Raw genomic sequence first — 22,354 nt, 5'->3', positions numbered from 1 at the left:
CAACCTGGGTGTTATGAGCACTGCGCTGTAACCACTGAGCCAACCAGCCACCTGGAGAATGTACATTTTCATTTAATACTTGGTGGTTAAGGAAATGACACAACCCAGGGCCTCGCTTCCTTATTTATTAATTACTCATGTTTCTCACTTTACATGGTAGAATACACACAATTTGTTTACTTTTCGCATATAAATTCAGAGGTAATATCTACTTTGTATCGAAGTAGAAGGTATTCAGAAATTGTTATAGCTAAAATGTGAAAATTAAGAGGAAAATAAATCACACTAATGGGCACTTCTCCTTAGACAAAAAACTGAGACGTCACTTGGGATAACGATAACGTCATCAACGCTGTGGCGTCACGTCTGTAACAAAACATGGTACTAAAAATGTTAAAGCCAGCACAGTCCTCCAAGTTTCAGTAGGTAGTGCAAAACCTGGGCAAGTTTTCAGCGAGCGACACAACCCAGGCCAGGCCAAGAAGACACCGCGGCCGCAGGCACTGAGCCGTTACGGATGCGCGCTAAGGCTGCGCTCGCGTCAAGCCACTGAGCCGACGCACAAGCCTGTCTCAGGGCTCTCGGTCGAGGCCCCGCCCACTCCTCGTTGTACAGGCCGCGATAGGGGCCGGAGGGGGCGTGGCAAGGGGAGGAGAGGAGAATGCGCATGCACACTCGGAACGCAGTCTATTAGCCAACTATCAATCTCGCGAGGGTTGAAAGTCGGTGGCGTAGGCAGTTGTCCTGGATGCTGGAGAAGTAGATGATATTGACCGGGGGAAGACGGGATCGCGAAGCTATTTCTTCGCCTCGGTCTTTTTTTCGCTTTCTTTTCCCCTTCCCGCAACCCTCCGCCCTCCTGTTAATCAGCCCGCCTTTCCTGACCTCAGTGACCCGGGTGGCTCCGCCCACTCTCGTCAACGTGATTCCCGCCGTGAGGTAAGCGCCGGTCGAACCCGATCCCCGCGGAAGAGGACGACGACGAGACCGGGAGATTGCTGGTCCCGGTTCAGGCTCGTCCCGGAGCCGCTGTGCAGAAGGCATTGGTTCGTTCCTCCATCAGTTCATTGAGACGTAGCCACCCCGGCCTAGGCCTCCTGATCCCGGCCTCCGGCAGCAGCGGGTGACGCAGACGGAACATCATGTCCGCGGCCGAACCTCCGCCACCCCCGCCTCCCGAGAGCGCGCCTTCCAAGCCCGCAGTCTCGGCCGCCAGCAGCGGGAGCAGCAACAACAAAGGCGGCCCCGAGGGCATCGCGGCCCAGGCAGCTCCCTCAAAGGTCGGCGCTGGTCCCGCTGACTCGGAGATGGAGGTAAGGGTGGCTTTGGGCACAGGGAGAGCGTGCAGTGGGGAGAGGGAGCTAGTTCACTTGCCTGCATTTTAGTGAGCAGACGCAGGGCCGTACTTCAGTCCTCTCTACCCCAGATCCGCCTCAGGCCCTTTGGACCTGCAGTGATGCTGCTCCCTTGCGTCCTGTGCTTAACCTGCCCAAACTGACTATGGGTTTCTGGCACTTAACATTTTTTAGCGAATCTTGCCAAATCTTCGAATGCTCTTATTAAACAGATGTTCTCGATTACTGAGGCCGAGAGCGACCTACCCGTTGTGGTTTTTTTCCCCTTCTAGACTCCCATAATTCCCTCTTCCATCTCTGAAGCAAGGTTTTAGTTTCTACTCAACTTCGGGGACGGGCGAGGGAGATGCCCCTTAGGAGTGAGAGAGAGACGGGCGGGGTGGGAAAGGGATTTAAAAGCAGCGCATCCTAGGACTCGGGCCTCCTTTTCCTCATCCTGGTCCTTGCGGGGGCGGTGTCTGTTCTTGGCAGAAAACAATGGCGAGAGCTGGATGGCCGAGTGCGCAGTGGGGATAAGCTGGGCGCAGCTGCTCCAGTGAAGGGAGTGGAGGCCCCTCCCAGGCACTGTTCCGTGGGGAGGGAGGCGACCAAGGCTGCAGCAGCTGTCTTGGACCCCCATCTGATTTTGAGGGAGGGGGATGGATGAGTGGGTGAATGAATTAGTAAGTCAGGGACAGTTGGTTGGTTGGCATTCAGTCCAACGCAGTTCCTCTTTGGGGGCCTGGGCCTTTCTTTGAAAATCGGTACTGCTCGCCGCCCAGCCTGCCTTCTGGACGGGTTGGCCAGAGGATGGTGACAGTACCGGGGAGGTGGAAAGATTGGGGAGCTGCCAGGTGGGTCTCTTGGGTGCGTTCCAAGGTTTTGTGATGTCGGAATAAAGTGATTGCTTGCTTCTTCCAAATTTTATTCTTGGCCTTCGATCTGTTTTGAGATATTTTATAGTCGCAGCTCAAAGATTTCTGGGATTTTTCCATCCTTGGATAGACAGAATGAAGGTAATACTGCTTTACAAATGAGCCTTGATGCAGAATTAACCCAGTAAGGAATTGTTAGTGTAGTTTACCATTGAAATATTTGGCGCAATAGTTTTGTTTGGTCACCAAAGGTCTAATTGAGGGCGAAGTAACATGTAATATTTTTGAAAGAACTTTTAGTGGTGAGGTAGGTTTTAGTGGAATAGGACATGTGATATTCTGTAGTTTTCAGTGGTTTGAGATTTGTTTAAAATTCCTGTCTACCGTTGCCTATTTTTTTCCTCTAAGGCTTTATATGGTTCTTTTAGATTACCAGGGAGGTTTAACTTGGATTCCTGCTCTATGCATGGCTTAAGGGGATTTGCAAACCTGTGACACTGAAATTGTGTCTAAATGCACACAATTCTTTTACAAAATGATGTTCATAGTTTTCACTTTTAGTTTTCGCATAGTTTCACCCTTTTCGAAAGGGTCTGTCATTAAAATTTTGGAATAACCAATGTCTCCCTAGAGATCTTATTTAAATATCAAAAGCAGAGTAATTTAAAACCTAAACTAAATATTTTGCTATTTTTAAATTAAAGTTGAATGAAAGTTTAAGTATGAGTATTGACGTGATAACAAGTACCGTATGAAGTCAGTGGTATGTTTATTTGCTAGATGAGGAAATTGAGGCTGCTGCTAAGTAGAACCTGTGGTAGAACCTGTATCAGGCTCTAAGACTGACACTTTTCCAACATATCTTGTCCTGTCATATTCTTAGAAAAAAGGTGGTTAGCAATTTCATTTATTGAAGAATGACTTAATAAGTTTTTTTACCTTAATATAGGAATATTAGTAATTTTGTCTTTTATCAATCTCTTTACTAATTTTAGTTTTGATTTTTTGTTTTTTTCACATAGTGTGATTTGGGGGGGTGATCTTTAAAATAAATGTACCTTCAGTCTGTTATTTTTGTTTGTCTCTTAACTGAATTCAGAAATCGTTGAGGTTTACTGGTAAAAACTAGGTTTGAGCATACATGCGTAATATATCTGGCAATCTGTTTCGCAGTTGGGAAAAAAATATTTTAATGCCATTTTCTTATTTGAAAGTAGAATTTAAGGTAGGTTTTTTCCAAAATCAGAAAATAAGTGAAATCATGCATTCATGATTTTTTCTGACAAAGCTGACCTTCCCAGAAATATTAGCTAGCTTTCCTATATAGTCAGTTAATTTTTCCTTTTTGCTTGGTACTGATAGGTCAGCGAGCAATCTTCTTTTTTTGTTGATTATTATGATCTTTTTGGTAATGTGATGAAGTCTGTCTTCCATCATCCTCATCCCTCACTACCGACTAGACTGGTAGAGAAGTACACTATATGCCAATAGACTAGGCTGACTATATGCCAATAATTGTATGAACTCAAGTCCTGGTCCAAATCTTGCTCTTTTTTTATCAACTATGAAAGAAAGAATGACTACTTTTGGAAAGCACATTTTGTGTTTTTCTAAGTTGTACTTGACCTCTCATGATATTCTACTAACATTTTGTGAAGTAGGCTAGGTAGGTAGCTTTGTCTGTTTTACTTGTGGAGACCAGAGATTTGTGATGAGTTTTAAGGTTACACAGGTGCCTAAAGGTCTTAGCAATGAATAATAGACTTGAATTTAGATAATTTGACCCTTTAATTCTAGTACTGTACCAGCCTCTCCCCCCAACATTTTAATCATGGGTAGCTTTATTATATAGTATGTATTACCATTCACAGATTTGTATGTCATTAATTAAAATTATACTTTTACCAACTTTTTTTTTTAATGGGTGATTGAAACTTTGCAGAGTAGAAGTTATTGCTGGTGTGTGTGTGTGTGTGTGGTTTGTGGCATTTTTAATGTACAGGTGAATAAGTTTGCAAGAATAGCACATTTATTAACAATTTAGGTATCAGACTGTGTTCAACTTAGGCTACGTGATAAATTTTTTGTAACATCCCAGAAGATGGAACTCAGGGTGATTAATAATACTACTTTCCAGGTATACATTTGTGTTGTAGCACAGTAGATACTGTAATTTTATGATTAAAAGGGAACATGTTTTCTTCACATTTTATATTACTTAATTTGATTCCATAATTTTTATTGATTAGAAAAAGGAACAGATTTACTGAAAGTAATTTTGTTTTAGGATGACATAGATAATAATCTTTGTTTTAACCTTGGCAATAGCCATGCAGTTCACTTATTTGGATTAAATTGGTTCTGTCATTTTGTTATTTCATTTCATCAAGGTTTTCTATCAGATTAGGTGATGGCCGTTTAAGTAGGTAGGAAGTTTGGGATAGGAATATATTATTAGGTTGGTGCAAAAGTAATTGCGGTTTTTACAATTATTTTTAACCTTTGAAATAGTAGTTACTTTTGCACCAACCTAATACTTAAAAAAGTGTTTTGGGCAGAAATCAGTCTAATAATGGTGTGTTGACTGTTTTTGAAGAACAATCCACAATTTTTCCCTCCTACCAGGAAGTATTTGATGATGCATCTCCTGGAAAACAAAAAGAAATCCAAGAACCAGATCCTACCTATGAAGAAAAAATGGTATGTTCTAAGTGAATGAATAGAGTCTATAGTAGTAACTATTTATTAGGTGATTAAATGTACCAAATTTCTATGTTTAATTTTTATAGTTGAGGCACAGCTATCTAATTAAAATATGTGTAACATGGGCTACTATAACTTTTATATGTTATATGTGTATATAAAACAAATATGGAAATACTGAAGTCACACAAATCACCTAATATTATGTAATTATGTGGATTATATTAACGTTCTCTTTATTTTAAGATTTAGCATCAGTGAGATGAGTGAAAGACCAGAGAAGAGTTCATTCTTCATGGTGTGTTTATTCTGCATCTGTCCAACATGTACTCCATTAGTTACAAAGAGAATAATATATTCCCCTTGCCTATAGCATTCTTACAGTACACATGGCATCTTTACAAAAGAGAACATGGTATTATACTTGAATCCTTAAACACAACAGCTCACATTTCATATCTACTTACAAAGAGTTTTTAAGTTAAATTCAGAGTCAGTAATAATAGTGGCTAACAGTGAATGCTTACTATGTACCGGGCCCTTTTGTAAGTTCTTTATGTGGAGTAAACTCATTTGTTTAAAAATCTTAAAAAGTTGAAATAATATGTATTAAATAATAACACCACTATACACCACAACACAGTATGTTCCTTAAGGGTAGGAACACTGTCTTAATCTTCCTGTGTTCAGCACCCAGAACAATATTTGGCACCTAGTAGATTTTAACAAATATTTTTTTTTGAAGCTTACTTTTTCCTTGTCCTTCAACATTCTCTTCAAAATCATTAAATATTTTGACTCTCTTATTAAATAGCTTCAAAATCCTAAAAGTACATAATATGTATTTTATGTACACATACAGAGGGTATTCAAAAAATGTATACACTTTAAGAAAAGAAAAAACGGTATTAAAATTGTGATACTCAGTATACACTAATAACAAAAGATGAATACAAGTCACAGTTGACTTCTGCAATTACAAGAGGTGCTCAAAGTGGTTGCCATCGCCGCCCAGACCCTTCTGGTGACGGCGAACATCGTTTGGTAGACTTCTGTGGGGAGCGTGTAAATTGTCCCAACGCCACAGCAGAAGCAGCAGGACATGTTGCTGCGCAAGGCCTCCCGGACCTTCCCTGGTGCACATCACACACAGCACCGTGTGTCTCAGACTTACCACGTAGGCGTGAATTGTTAGGCGTGTTGGAGGTTCTGCTGCATACTCACGCTTCCGTTGTCGTCGTACTGCCACAACATTGTCTGATTTCAGATAACACTTCAAAATGGTCTTGCGCGCCTCAAAAGACACCCATGCTTCCACTGTTTTCTTTGACTGTTCTGCCTGTCACATGGTGATGCTAGCATTCATTTAACGCCATCTTTTGAGTGAAGGTCATACTACATATTGCTACCATAATTCAGTCCAACTTTGAAAAGTAGTATGTAGATAACGTCTCTTAAAATGTGTATACATTTTTTTGGCACTCCTGTATATACTATGCATAATATATAATAACGATATGTAAATTAGATGATTTATTGTACATGATTTCTAGTATATAAGTGTATCTGTAACTGCCCCATCTCCTTTATTTGCTGTCAGACTTAAAGAAAAAGATATATTTGCCAGCTCTACTTTTTCCGTTGATCCCTTTAACCCTTCACTATTTAGATTCTATTAACACTGTGCTAGTGAGTCTAATTGCCAATTGTGTGGCTTAATATTAGTTTCATTCTCCTTGATCTCACTTGAGTTTGACATCGTTGACCACTCAAAAATTTTTCCTTGCCTTGAGGGACCCTTTTTTTCCTTGATTATGTCCTATTTACTTGACTATTCCTTTGTCCTCGCCATTATTTTCTGAACATTTCTTCTTAGACATTTGTAGCTCAGATGCCTCCAACTATTGTGTTTGCTTATTGGACATGTACCTCCTTTTGTACCTCTTAGTAATATTGAAAACTGAATTTATTATCTGCTACACATCTACTTAGTGTTAGCTCAAGTTCCTCTTATAAATACTCAAGCTGTCCATGACAATACCTCATAACTTTAGTAGTCTTGCAAGTTTAACCTCATAAATATTTCTCTTATCTTTTCCCCATCACCCTACTTCAGTATTCTTCTATTGCATGGATTATTTTGTTGGTGCCTTTATTTACCTTCTTTCTTATGATCTGGCCTTCTCCAAATCTCTCCATATTTTTGCGAAGTGTTATTTATGACACAAATCTGATTATACATTGGGGATTTTCGGGGTTGTTGTTCTTTTTTTACAGTGCTTTTCATCTTCATGGTGGCCTTATTGCAGATCTTTTCTCATTTCTTCCAAGTTTTTCAATCTAGTTTTATTTCCTTTTTCAACAGCATGATCTTCCCTTAACAATTTTCTTCTAAACAAGCTCCCATATCATCTGCTATTAGTTCCTAACTGTAGGATAGGATATCCATCTCTCCTCATTCTTCAACCCAGATGCTAAGTACTATTTGAGAAAACAAAATGTTAGTGTGGATTGCACCAGAATAAATTTGTGGTTTTTTACTCTCTTGGGCTTTCAGTGTTTATTACTCAACAATCCCACTTAGCCATTCTAAAACTTTACAACTCCAAGCTTTCTACTCCATTTTTGCCAACCCTCCGTTTCAGTCTTCCTCCACAAAGAATTGCAAGTCTAGCTTCACTTTATTTCCTCTATTTCCAAACATATGTGGCCTCTGCTGTCCTGTTGCTTCCTTTTGTCTCAGAGAAAGAAGCCTGTCCAAGGCTATTTATTTTAATCTTTCATTTGGTTTTATAATCCATTTTTTCCAGATTCCTGAAAGAAATCTACTATTCTGTTTTTTCTGCTTTTAGGATCTCTTAGTTTTTCTCCCTTCACCTCTTTTCCTTTAATACCCCAAGTCATTTTTATTTTAACCATCTCATTCTTTCAAGCAACAAGGTCTTTGGCTGTTTTTCTGCTTAACCTTTGCCACAGTTTTACTGAAAGCTTCTTCTGTACATGTTTTGAATTCCTTTGTTCTTCGCAACTAGTTTGGAACCCCACCAGTACTTGAAAGAATGAATAGTAGGAGATATTTTTGAAATCATACACTAATTTTTTTTTTATTATTATTAGTTTCAGATGTATAAAACAATGTAATAGTTAAACATTTATGCCCCTCACAAAGTGATAACCCCCTCCCCCAATCTACTGCCCCTCTTGTGTAGAATCCCTTATACTTAATTATACTTAATTCCTTACGGCAGTAATTCCATACTTGACCATGAAGAAGATAGTAAGGATCCTTGCATATTTTTTATCTGGTGGATCACCAATCACTCTTTTAAAAAATATCATCTTAAGACATCTAGAGTCATTAAAGATTTTTGAGCATTAGAGACATGTGCTAAGATCTAAGAGGGGGCGACCCCACCCCTTTCTCTACTGAAACATCACCTCTGTTAGAATTTTCTTGGTTATCCTGGTTAAAATTTCAGTGCCACTCTCACTTCCCATCCCCCCTTACTTTTCCTTAGTCTACCTCTGAGCATTTATTACCTTCTGACATCTTATATAACTTACCTATTATGTTTATTTTTAATATTGGACTACAATGAAAACTTCATAATGAGACAAATGCTTTTCTGATAGGCACACAAAAGCATTACATTGAACAGCTATTTAAGAAGATAATATTGTGAAAGAAGTGAAGAATACTTATTCACTGATTTGAATAATGTAGACTAGCTTTTACCTTAAAATGTCTAGGCTCTGAGCTATCTGAATTTATTTCCAGAGGGTATTTATCTTGATTCCGAATAATTAACAATAATCAAGTAGTCTTTTTTTCAGCCTATGCAATATCTTCTAGTTGCGTATTCTTGGCTTTTCTTCCGTATATGAATTAAGAAGCAGAACTGCAAAATACACACATACGTACACATTTATGTATTTTAGTTCAGTTTGTTAAAACAGTGTATAATATACAAAAACAAACAACTGAAGCTGTCATCTATATAGCACATTACTGGGGAGAACTATGGTAACAGCCTGTTAATGGTGCTTGTTGAGCTGCTTTGATGACTCATTTTTGACCTAACGAAACAGTGTCACCATGTGCCTTACTGATAGCAAATTGGTCTTCAGTTTTTATATTGGTGTAACATTTAAAAATTATGTTTTCCTTTAAAAAAATACATAACTTTTATAGCATTATGATGTTTGGATACCTCTCGTGTTTGCTTCGCTAGGTAAAATGTTTATAATTCATTCTAAAATTGACATTTTAAATATTTATAGGCAGAGATGTTGAATAATGGTTTCTCTGTTTAGGGAGCTCTTGTATTGTTTCTCCTTTTTTAAACCAAACTACTAGTGTATCTGAAAAGTCTGTTGCCTAAAGGCTCTAGATATCATTGTTCATTTTTGTGACAACTTGATTTCAAGGAACTTGCATTTTTTTGTTCACATTCTTCAGTTCTCTTGGTGGGATAATAGGGAACATTGAACTTGGCAGGTGTTAGATATGAAAGTGAGAAATAATATTAAGAACGACATTGGGTTAATGAAGAATCCGTAAACTTAATAGATGTTTTCCTAGTACGTTACTTTTTTAAAATTTGCACAGCCTAGCTGATGAATAGCCAATGGATTTTTCCCCACTTCTGGATAAATTTACTTGTATTACACAATGTCTTTTAATTTTTTATTTGATATTTTTTAGTCAACTCTGTTGAAGTACAATTTATGCACACTTAATTTTGTAATTCAGTGAGTCTTGGCACATATGAGTCAGTCATTTAACCATCACCATGGTTATGTTCTGCTTTCTGTCACAGTTAGAATTTCATAAAGTGGAATCATACAGTATGTAGTCTTTTGTGGTTGGCTAACATTATGTAGCAGAATACTTCTGAAGCTCATCTAAGATGTTGCATGTGTCAGTAGTTCCTTTACATTGCTGTGTTCCTTCTGTGCAGGCATGTGGAAACTTTGATTTCTGAAGTAATGTTAATATTCTGATCAAATGGGTCTTAAAATTTTTTGCAGCAAACTGATCGAGCAAATAGATTTGAGTATTTATTAAAGCAGACAGAGCTGTTTGCACATTTCATTCAGCCTGCTGCTCAGAAGACTCCAACCTCGCCTTTGAAGATGAAACCAGGGCGCCCACGAATAAAAAAGGATGAGAAACAGAACTTGCTATCAGTTGGCGAGTGAGTAATAGTTTATACTTTATGGTTGAACCAAATTTATGTTTGATAATCTTTATTAGAAGCATAAAATTATTTCATTAAAAATTGTTCTACTGCTGTTAATTATTTGGCCCCAGTTGGTTTGGGCAGGATGTAGCCATACATATATAAATAAATAAAAATATGTGTAATACCTTATTTTTTTCATAGCACTTATAATTTGTGGATTGCAACCACCATATTGAATAGGAAATTCAGATGTCATGCCATTCCTTGGAGAGGAAACAAATGCAGAGGTTAAGTCGCCTGTTTAACATCACATAGAATTAATTAGAATAATCCAAGTTTGAATTGGGATTTGCTCTATGTTCTAGTCTCCCAAATGACATACTTTCATTGAGGGTATCACTTTTATCTTAAGTCCATGCTGGTGTGTGGAATGTTGGGATGATTTATGATGCAGAAATTTGTTTAAAATGTTTGTTACACATACTTAGTTATGTTTATACAGAGGGTACCAAAAAGTTGTATACACATTCTAAGAAAGGAAAAAAACTATTAAAATTGTAATACTCAATGTATACCAATAACAAAAGATGAATACAAGTCACGTTTGACTTCTGCAGTTGTAAGAGGTGCTCAAAGTGATTCCCATCAGCGTCCAGACACTTCTGATTATGGCAAACTACTGCTTGAGCAACGCTGACCAACATGTTCACTTGTACACATTTTTTGGCATCCCCGGTATAGATTAAAGTGTTAAGTTGTGTGCCACTCTTAGGTCATTGTTCAAGGGGATGAGAAACAGAACTTGCTATCAGTTGGCGAGTGAGTAATAGTTTATACTTTATAGTTTAACCAAATTTATTTTTGATAATCTTTATTAGAAACATAAAGTTATTTCATTAAAAGTAAAATAACTCTTGCATGTTAAATTTATAAATTCTCTTTTAGAATTTTTGTACTAGTTGGGTTTAATTAGCAATAGTTAATAGATTTCGGACAGTCAGCTCCCTGGAACGGCCATGAGACAAATGAAATGTGATCAGTAATGAAAGTACTCAGAAGTTATCTAAAAAGGAAATTGTTATCAACAATGTTAAATTTACTGCACTGTTTAAAGGTAATTGCAAAGTATGAGCTCTGTCGCAAAGGGATTATCATCAAAAACATAAGCAAATACCTAATTTTATTTGAGTATTCCACTCATCCAGTATATCTTACTCCTTATCCATTGCATATAACCAGAATGCTGTTTTAATAGTTAAGAAGCATCCTAAGAGAGAACTTTGCACTTCAGATGTATTTATATTATTTCAGACTTAAATTTGCAGCTATTTAAATGGCATCAGTCCCATGCTCTGGAAAAGTGAATTACTATAGTGAATATTGTAATGCAGTAATCAATGTGATGTCATGAAAAACATTTCTATTAAGATTCTATGCAATAAAGTAAATAATGAATTGTCTAACTTGATCTACTTATTAGTGTTATTGGGGAAAAAGAGTCTCAGTTAATAGATTTCTTCTCTACTGTTGCTAGAAATTAAGCTATAAATTAGTTTTAGAGGTCACGAGAGTGACATAATCTGCTGTGATTTAATTTAAATGAAAACGTTTGTTGAAAGTATAAAGATATAAAATCGGATGCTTCCGAATTGGGGAGTAAGTAGTTTTACTAACTGGAGCCAGATTACAAAATTTGGCAATATTATAACTTCAGAAAATTAGTTTTTAAGAGGATGTATCTGACTCTCTTGGGATACAAAATCTGGTCTTGCGTATTTAAAAAGTTTTGAGTAATTCTAATGACTGGCTAAGTAAGAATCATTGCTTAAGCTCCTAAGTATCTGTTAGGCATATTCTGCAGCTTTTGGTGAAAGTTGTCATTTTAGAAATGTGACTTTTGGGACTATGTTTTTTCTGGCCAAAAAACTTAAAAAGGTGACTTTGAAAGATTTTTCTGGCTTCGTATTTCCCTGAAGATAAGTTACCATATTTAAGTCTGTCAGGTTCTGGTTAACTTAAGGTACTACTACTCTAACAATTACATATTTTAGAAAACCATGTAAAATATTTCAGATTTAAATATACTAATAATATCTGCTGTTCACTTGTTTCAGTCTTAATTTAGATGCGTGTTAAAAAATTACTATTGTTGGGTCTTGGTCAGCCAATGTGACTGTTATGTTGAAATAGTAGAACATAGTTAAAATTAAAGCCAAAACTCATACCACTTGATTTTATTTTAAACTTGACAGCTACAGACACCGTAGAACAGAGCAAGAAGAGGATGAAGAACTATTAACAGAAAGCTCCAAAGCAACCAATGTTTGCACTCGATTTGAAGACTCTCCTTCATGTATGTGGTACATACTTACTTGATTTTAGAAAAATCCCCTTTTGAGACACCCTTTGGTTAATGTATTGGATTTATCTTGGCTGTAATTTATAAAGGGAATTTTTAGTAATCTTTTGTATTGATTGTAAAATAAACTGCAGCTTTTTTGATAGTATATTAGTGGTAGTGGTGCTGTTATTTCAAAGGGGTATAAAATGCCATTGTTTGTGTTTATTGTTGCCTGGATGTATATGTAAAACCAGGAGTAGTTTTTGCCTTATATTTATTCGATAAGAAAATAATGTATAAAAAGAGGCACTTCACGAAGACTTGCTTATTCACTTCCAGATTTTGTATTGATTTGTTTTAAATTTTTTTCTGTATTTGTTATGAATGGTTTTCCAAAAGATAAAAATTAACCAGGTTTAAGTTTTATTATATATAATCTTCATTGTCTGGTGGCACAGAAGCTTCCATTGATCTTGACTGAAGTCTCGCAGTGGTTTTCAAAAGGGGATGGGGTATAGAAGTACATATTTAAAAAAAAAAAAAATCAGATGATTGTGATGTATATACTTGGTAATTCGGGGTTGAGGGTGGGGAATATATCGTAAACCCTGAAAGAGATATTATCTCTCTCTATAGGAGCTATTGGAAAAGTAACTTCTGAAGGGTAAAGAAGAAACAATCTCTATTTCCTATTTCCCCTTAGGAAAATAAAATCCCCAGAGAACCTCTATTTGGGTCATCATGGAAGTTGATAACACTGGTTAGAAACATTTGTGATAATGTTAAAAAAAAGAAATAAAGTACAAAGAGTCTCTAGGACCGGTACATGGGTAACATAGGAACTGAGGGATTGAGGTGGGTATTCTGACGTCTAGAGCCATGTTTCCTGGACTTGGTTATTTCCATACCCATCCAGTCCTCCTCCACCGGAGACCATATCAACTATCTCTGGTGACTTGCAAACTAACACTTGCAAAATTCCCATTCTTAAACCTAGTAAAGAAAGTCAAGTCAGAGTAAACACATGTAGGCCCAAGTTAAACTTTTGAGTATCAGATAAAGGGTACTAGCTGCCTGTATTATTATCTTTAAAATATCTATTGTGTTTTTTTCTTCTTAGATGTAAAATGGGGTAAACTGAGAGACTATCAGGTTCGAGGATTAAATTGGCTCATTTCTTTGTATGAGAATGGCATCAATGGTATCCTTGCAGATGAAATGGTATGTGTTTGGTAGTTGCTTAGAACGCCATATTTTGTTTTTTAAAATATTTTATACCATTACATTTATAAAAGTTAAGACAATATAACATCGTTTTGTTGATTGCAATCTAGAACTGTTAGCAAACAGTCTCTGTCAAACTAATATAAGGAGCTGTGCTTTAGTTGTATAAGTGGGATCCATATTTCAGTTGTGAGGAATTATCATCTGTGAAAGTAATACATTTAAAAAATACATTTTGAGAAACATGCTTTTGGTTGACTCTTATAATGATTTGACCATTTCCCCCCACTTCTGTAAAAAACAGATGGGGTCATTGAATCTTGAATTTATCATCAATATTTTTTCCAGGGTGGCAGTTCATATAGTTCTGTCTCATAAAGCATTTTCTCTTGTATTCTGCTTGCTAGTTAGGTAGTGAATGTTTAAAATGTTTCCATATACCTATAGGGCTAAAACATTTACTTACTTAGAGTATGAAGTCAAGAGAAAGGGATTTCAATTCTAGCTCTGCTACTTACTTTGGAAAAGTCTCTTAAACTTCTGAGCCTTATGGGGAGATGGTAAGATAGTACGTCCTTCATAGACTTATGAAGATTAAATGACATAGTACTCATAAACTTGACACATAATAAGTTGTTGCCATTTGTTAGCTTTAAAAGCACCTAGCTTTTCTTTTAAATGTTCCTATATATGTTGGGAAGTATAAATATGGAAGTCTGCTTTGTTTTTGTTTTTCATTGCTTTGTGGTTTTTCTGAAATCTTTCAGGGCCTGGGAAAGACTCTTCAAACAATTTCTCTTCTTGGGTACATGAAACACTATAGAAACATTCCTGGTCCTCATATGGTTTTGGTTCCTAAGTCTACATTACACAACTGGATGAGTGAATTCAAGAGATGGGTACCAACACTTAGATCTGTTTGTTTGATAGGCGATAAAGAACAAAGAGTAAGTTTCTTATTATTTTTGGTATAAAAGAATTTGAATTTAAGTTTGGTGGGAGGAGATAGCCAGAGGATGGATAAAAGAGTGGAGGTCCAATAATAAAGTTGGTCTTTACAAGTAGTAGTTTAGAAATATATTATCTTGGTGGTTAAGAATCATACTGAGAAAAGGAGTCGTAGACTACAGAGAACTATAAGAATATAGTTTCTCCTGCTTTGGGAAGTGGTTGTATAAAATCAAAGGCTGTGTTCTCACTTTAGAAGCATTTTCTTGGTTTTAAAAGAAATAAAGTGTGTGAGGTGGTTGGAAATTTAAGGAGCCCAATTTTTTAGCTTAGTGTATATACTGGTAATAGTCACGAACAGTTTTTAAAGATGGACTGAGTCGGTTATAGTAATTTGGTAACTTGGTATGATAGGTATCTAAATAAGTTAAAATCTGATCAATTAACATACCCTTTTAGAAGAAGAAATGGAAATACTATTAAGAATATAAAACTCAGATTTAAAAATTAACTCAAACTATATTGAAGATTATGTACTTAATTTTGTTTTTCTTCATTCACCTATCAGTGATTCTAGATTCTTTTTCCTCCCTTTATTGATACTTTAAGTTACCAAATTGCCTTTTATGTTTTGAGCCCAATTGTTTAACCACTGTTTGCTTCACTTTACTCACCTGAAAAATGAAAATAATAATAGCGATATCTCAGTATATCCATAAACATGAAAGGAATGAAAATGCTTACTGCAAACCTATCCTTCAGTTCTCTTCTTTATGTCAGAAGCCCCCTCTCCTTTGCCTAAACCTGTCTCCAAAGAATTTCAGGACCTAGTGTAGTCAAAGAAAAACATTTTAAGAGTTAGTTTGTTGAATTTTGCAGTGATTAATTTTGTCAATTATTTTTTACTGAATGGCTCTGACAAGTGATTAATGAAGTTACTTTAGTGGTAGGAAAGCTGGTTCTAGATGTTTGCAAATAATACTGATAACTAGCCCTTTTTAACATTCCACCCTTTTTATGTATTAGATTACTTGTCACCAACAAATTTAATGTACAGTTTATTTCTGCATGATTTTTTTTTTTTTCCTCTTGCTACACAGGCTGCTTTTGTCAGAGATGTTTTATTACCAGGAGAATGGGATGTATGTGTAACATCTTACGAAATGCTTATTAAAGAGAAGTCTGTTTTCAAAAAATTTAATTGGAGGTACTTAGTTATAGATGAAGCTCACAGGATCAAAAATGAAAAATCTAAGGTAATTTGACATTTAGACGTGCACATTATTTGTACCTTTATTTAGAATTTGGTGAACACGCAGACTATACTAATGATGAATTTGGTTCTTTCAGTTGTCAGAAATAGTAAGGGAATTCAAGACTACAAATCGACTCTTATTAACTGGAACACCCCTTCAGAACAACTTGCATGAGCTCTGGTCACTTCTTAATTTTTTGTTGCCAGATGTCTTTAATTCAGCTGATGTAAGTATTTCTAATTATTCTCTTGGTGGATTAATAATAATGTTTTTTGTTGAATGCTATACATTTTTGTAATAGAATTGGCCTGCTTTTAGCACTGCTTGAGGTAGCTACTAAATTTTCATGCTTTTACATGGTTAGCCTGGTGTAACCTACTAAGTTTTTTATGCATCCTGAGAGTTTGCTTTTGTGCCGTATAATTTAAGTCTCATTTTGTCAATCATTGATTATTGATTCCTCTCTTTGTAATGTCATAGGTTGACATTCCTGTTTGGTAATCATGTTGGCCTGACTTCATTTCAGCGGCTCTAGGTGGACTGCTTATGTTCTTAGGGTGCTGCTCAGGGGATTATTCCCAAAGTGAATTTGCGTACCTCAGATTGTCTGTTTTAGGTCCCAGAGATGGCCTTCAAATTTGATTAAATCTATCTAGCCACTTTTTTTTTTTTTTTGGTATAGTCTAACAATCTTTATAGATTATTTGCAGTGACAGAAATGGTTAGTTAGCTCTTTGAACTATTGATTGTATCTAGGAACATAACGTGTATGTCAAGAGTCTATGTTATTAATAATTTGTAGATTTTTGCTGAACCAGAGTTCATTTTGAACCTTTGTTCCCATGCCTGCAGGGAGAGAGAGAGGGAGAGTCTGTGTGTGTCTTTGAAGAGCTCTACATTAGTACGTTTATTTAAATAAGTTCTTAGGTGTTCATTTTAATTTGGTATAAGAAGGATCATTTTATAAGAAGAGAGAAATGTGTGTTCTCAAGACATTTAATCAGCCTCAGAAAGTTATAGTACTGCATTTATGTATTTTCATGTTTTTGTTTTTCACATTTTTTCTTCCTCTATTAACACTTTGATTTGTTTAATAATCTTTGTTTTAGGTAACAGAATGAAATCTAAAATTGTATACTAACAAAGCAAATAGTATATAATAAATATACTCAAGGCGCAAGGAAAACTGTCCTTGTTTAAATTCTACCCAAATGCTAGTAATCTCAATTTCACTTTTAGTAGGTTTAAGTGAAATTGACACTGCTTTGGAAACCCTTGTATTTGAGTACTTGGAATGGTCTTAGAGAATAAACTGTAAAGTGATTTTAATTTATTAATTTTCTAGTTCTTTAAAACTTGCTTTTCAACTATTATCACTGAAAATTACCTTGACATTTTTGAGAAAAATGTTAGGAAGTAATAGGATTCTGAATCTAATTACAAAATTAATTGCTAACAGTGATGCCCGTGTGCAAAATAGGGGATTAACTAAATGACTTTTGTGATTCACGTCCCAAATTTTAAAGAATTCTACAGATCATCATTCTATCTACCTAACATAATAGAGCATTTGTAGTTAATACTATCTCTGATCTTAATATATTTTTTGTTTGTTAATCTAGGACTTTGATTCCTGGTTTGATACAAACAATTGCCTTGGGGATCAAAAGCTAGTTGAGAGACTTCATATGGTAAGTATTTTGGAGTAGGATTAAAGCATATTTCTAATGGAAATAATGATAGAGAGTAAATTTGTAGATTACTTTTCTTTCAAAGAAAAGCATAGGGGCTTTAGAGTCAGATGTTTTTGAATCCTGCCACAGAACTGTTTGATCTTATAATGCAGGGAGGGAGTGATGATGTATGGCGGTTTTAGTGTTAGAACCCAGGATGCAATCCTGAATTAATGATGGGAACAAGTAATCCCTTAGGGTTAAAAAGAAGTACAGTTGGGGAAAGAAGAGTTGCCTAAGGATTAACATAGACAAGTTTTCAAAGCTTAGTTCCATTTACATTGCGTAGAAGAATCTAACCGGTTCCATTCTGAAAGGCTAACATGCTATCCATTCCTAAATCCATGTATAATCAATCAGCTGTTAATAGTGCATTGTGAGCAGAGTTCATACATTTTTGGTGTGATACATATAGATTTGTTCCTTCCTGTGAAGATTAACAACTCCAGAATTTATGGGTTGGCTGAGTGGTTTTTTGCTAGTTTTTTCTGGATTCATCCAGCTGCGTTTTACCTGGACAATCCTGGAAGAGGGCCAGCGGGGCTGAAGTCACTTACATGTTTGGCAGTTGGTGGTGGCTGTCAGCTAGGGTTATACTAGCTTCCTTACATGATACTAGAGAAGTCTTGCTGATTATTTTTCTCACCAATTTTTAATTTGTTGTGATAATAGTGTTTCTGTAAGCTTATAAAAATAGAACAAAGGAAGATAAAATAGGGTATCTTTAGTTTTATATTTTACAGTTTATTTTATGAAAATGAATTACTACATACAACATGGATATGTCTATAAACATAACATTGAATAAAACAAACCAGATATAAAATGTGTCTTTGTATATAAAGTTAAAAGTAACAGGCAAAACTGATCTACAGTGCTGAAAAGTAAGAATATTGCTTACCCTTTGGGACAGAAGCAGAGAAGAGAGTAGTAACTGGGAAGCAAGAAGGATTTCAGGGGTGCTCTCTTTAGGTAATGCTTACATGGGTATGTTTCCCAGATTAAAACTTACTGAACTGCATACTCATGATTTGTATACTTTACAAAAGGTCTACTTCTATAAAAAAAGGATGGTAAATTTAAAACCAGTAACTGTAAAGACACCTTAATGTGGACCTTGCCATTTCCTCTGTTAGACAATCTGCATGCAAGTAATTAATGTTAAACCTGAAAGGCAGCGAATGTTGAAAATATCTTTAAAATTTACCATTGTTTTAAGTCTGTTATGACAGTATAGCAAGATACACTCATTATATTGAATAAGTAAAGATCTAGTATTACCTTTCAGGAACTCACTAACAAATTATTATGTATTTGGAAGGGAGAAGTCCTAAAAATCACTTGATACTCAAGCAGATAAATTTATTTTCCATGTATTTAATAGATAGTTGAGAGTATGAGAGCCTGAAATTAAATACTGTGTTATAGATAAGGTCGTCTTTTTATGTTTGTTTACTTCTCTGTTAAGGTTTTGCGTCCATTCCTTCTTCGGCGAATTAAGGCTGATGTTGAAAAGAGTTTGCCTCCAAAAAAGGAAGTGAAAATCTATGTGGGTCTCAGCAAAATGCAAAGGGAATGGTATGTGATACCACTATTGATTCTTCACTAACTTTTATTTGTATTTTGTTTTGCTAATTCGTGTCCTCCAGGGTTTCCTGTTTGCTGTATTGAACTCAGCATGAAGAGTTTTCTGGTCGTATAATACAGGGCTTGCTAATCAAATTTATGACACAGTTTTGCAACTGCTAGATGATAGAATTGGGTGGGAGGTTTGTGAATCCAAAAATTAAATTTGGGATTTAATTAAACAAATAAAATATAAAGCCTACTTGAGTCTTTTTAAAAGGAAACTTTGGTTGCACAGACAAGAGACAGGGTTATTTGGTAGGTCATAAAGACTGGGTCATGGATTGCAGCTAGTCTGTGATGAAGGGAGAGACTGTACAGATAAGAGAAAAATTCCATACTTTCTTTTACCCACAAATTGAAATTTAATTAAGATTTCTTGTTCCATTCCTTGTTGATTTTTATTTTATTTTAGGCAGATAAAATGTCCTTTAGGGAAATGACGGTGGTGATGCATTGTAGCTATTTTTAAACACACTATATAATAGGATAAAAAAAACTTGAAAGCCTTGTAAGTTTTTTCTGTCTTTATATTTATTTTTTTAATGGAGCTATGAAATCCAAATGGCTAGAAACCTCTGACTTAGTTGTTTGTTTGTTTGTTTGTTTGTTTGGTGGCCATAGAAAGCTTAGCACGAATCAACAATGTGAAGTAGCTGCAGAAAAAGATACTGTAACTAGCACATATTATTAATTTGAATGTAGTGTTTACAAGTAGGAAATAAACAGCCATGCTAGTCTTTACTGGTTATAACACATCTCAAGTTTATTCAGTTCCGTACTTAATATTGATAAGTATTTGCAAGGGGCTGGAGTTGTTGGGAAACATACTGAAAGAATGTCAGATAAGGAAATGGGTGTGTTTTCTGAGAAAGAGAATCACCATAGAAGGTAGACCATCCTAAATGTCCTCAAAACTTTTGAAAGGCTTTATAGGGTACCAGTGATACTAGGCTTGTCTTGCATAGCTCTAAAATATAGAACTAAGACATGAATCAGTGCTAAGGAAAGACAAATCTTTTTTAGTTAAGCATATTGGTGAACTTCATATCAGAATTATGATGGAAAGGTCTGCCTTGAATAATATTTTGTGCCCCATAATTGGACTTGTTAAGCTAGAGTGCTTAGGTTATTTAGGTTATTTTGTTCAGAGGAGTCAAGGTCCTGAGACTTTGGTATTTAGATAGATTGCTCTTTCTTGGAGGGCAATGTCTAAATTCTTAGTGTGCATGCAAGGATTTTTACAATCTAGCCTATGGCTGTAGCTTCATTACTCTCATTTCTCCCTCTTTCTGCCATGTATTTTTACTTAATTTAAGTCACATTGTATTCTCTTATTCCCAGCATCATGCCTTACCTCTCATAATTCTTCCTCCTCAGATTAGTGTTCTTACCCAAATGCTATACTACTAGCTACATTGAATAGTAATTAGTGATAGTGTTCTATTAGAAAAGACTACAAATTAAAATTATGTTTAAAACTTATGTTTTAAGTTGTGCTCAATTTATTAAAAATGTAATATCATACTATTTTGTTTTAATTCATCCCAAGGAGATGAACTTTGAGCATAAGTGTGAACATTAGATCACTGTTGTGTATCTGGGGGCAATAAAGAAAAACAGAAGGAGAAAGAGGTTACTGTGGTAGATTCCTGACCACACCTTACGAGTTGATGGGTTGACGGGTGTTTTTGGGTTGAGATGGCGAAGGGGATTGAGTGCATAAAGAGGCAGGGACTAGACAGGAAACATTTGAACCCTCTTGAAATATTTTTCTTCTCAACAGGTATACTAGGATATTAATGAAGGATATAGATATACTAAACTCTGCAGGGAAGATGGACAAAATGAGGTTATTGAACATCCTGATGCAGTTGAGGAAATGCTGTAATCATCCATATCTCTTTGATGGAGCTGAACCTGGTCCACCTTATACAACAGATATGCATCTAGTTACCAACAGTGGCAAAATGGTGGTGTTAGATAAGCTACTTCCTAAATTAAAGGAACAAGGTATCTGTGTTACTGTTATCAAATTGAGAAGTAATAAAAACTTGTTAAAAATTCTAATGTTAAAATAAGGAGCACTACACTTTGAAAAGATGACTCTGGCATTACTAAAGTTATAAAGTGTGGGATATTTAACTTTTGTCTGAGTTCCACCTCCTCTCCCAATTTTAGGCCTTAAGTCTTTATTAGAAAGTAACCAGTAGTTAGGGCAACCATACTCCCTGGATTTGGGAGGAGAGTTCTCATTTTATATATGCTTTCCCAGAAATACCAACTTTTTCTTAGAAAATGCCAAGAATGCTCCTCCCAGCCACACACAGTTCCCAGCTCCTTTGATGAACAGTGATGTGTTTGTGGTGGCGTTTTTCAGTTATTTAATTAAATTATGTGCATGGATCCAAAGCAGTTTTACTTACAACATGCTAACTTTTTATATGAAAATGAGTATGTCTGGCGTATGTGTACAGGTGTACTTAAGTTGCATGAATGAACTTACTTAGAACAAACTTAGCATGAAGCCAGCTTCAATCATTATAAGCTCATGGTAAAACTTGTTAGCTATGTTGTACCTGCTTGCCTCCTCCCAGATTATTTTGAAGCAAATCCCAGACATCAAGGCATAAATTATTCGTTCTGTAATATGAAGTATACAGTCAGATTCCAAATGTCTCCATTTGTGTTTTTCTATATTTTAATGATGATAATTGTACCAGTAGATGAATCTTCTATAATGACTATCAAAAACATTGTAAAAGTTGTTAGTGAATTGTTTTTCCTTTTTCTTTTTATACCTTTTAGTAGAAATACATTTTCTAGCATGCTTTCTTTGAAAACTAAGTAATTAAAGCAGTTGAATTGGTATTGAGGAGTGAGTGAAGAACTTGGTAGAAATACTCAGATAATAATGAAAACTATGATAAATTCTGCAAGGAAAATGGAAACTATTGAACATCTTTATGCGTTTGGGGTTACGGAAGGTGGGACAGCAGCAAATTATCAGCCTAGCTTCCAAGACATGATAATTTCATAATTACTATTTTTTTAAATGATGCCTTTGTTTTCATTTTGCTGAAGGCATTGTGCAGCTGGCTAAAGAAATGGAAGGCAGTTGAATGATT

The 22,354-nt window shown here is 35.7% G+C and overlaps 1 protein-coding gene across 1 annotated transcript in view; it reads left to right on the top strand.

Annotated features, from left to right (window-relative positions):
- The first annotated feature begins 703 nt into the window (after positions 1–703).
- Positions 704–22,354, top strand: part of SMARCA5 (SNF2 related chromatin remodeling ATPase 5) — a 36,581-nt gene continuing 14,930 nt past the window's right edge. The window contains exons 1-11 of the mRNA XM_019730770.3: positions 704–1,313; positions 4,835–4,909; positions 9,944–10,110; positions 12,351–12,451; positions 13,560–13,660; positions 14,431–14,610; positions 15,712–15,867; positions 15,962–16,093; positions 17,490–17,558; positions 19,069–19,178; positions 21,013–21,239. Of these exons, the coding sequence (XP_019586329.1) occupies positions 1,143–1,313; positions 4,835–4,909; positions 9,944–10,110; positions 12,351–12,451; positions 13,560–13,660; positions 14,431–14,610; positions 15,712–15,867; positions 15,962–16,093; positions 17,490–17,558; positions 19,069–19,178; positions 21,013–21,239 (1,489 nt within the window). The 5' untranslated portion in view covers positions 704–1,142. The remainder of the gene's footprint in view (positions 1,314–4,834; positions 4,910–9,943; positions 10,111–12,350; positions 12,452–13,559; positions 13,661–14,430; positions 14,611–15,711; positions 15,868–15,961; positions 16,094–17,489; positions 17,559–19,068; positions 19,179–21,012; positions 21,240–22,354) is intronic.

The sequence above is a fragment of the Rhinolophus sinicus genome, chromosome 15 (genome assembly GCF_057876585.1).
Source record: "Rhinolophus sinicus isolate RSI-liver-muscle chromosome 15, RSI-T2T, whole genome shotgun sequence".
In the NCBI taxonomy this organism is placed as follows: domain Eukaryota; kingdom Metazoa; phylum Chordata; class Mammalia; order Chiroptera; family Rhinolophidae; genus Rhinolophus; species Rhinolophus sinicus.
Note: the sequence above shows the minus strand (reverse complement) of the source record. Positions and strands in the feature narration are given on the sequence as shown.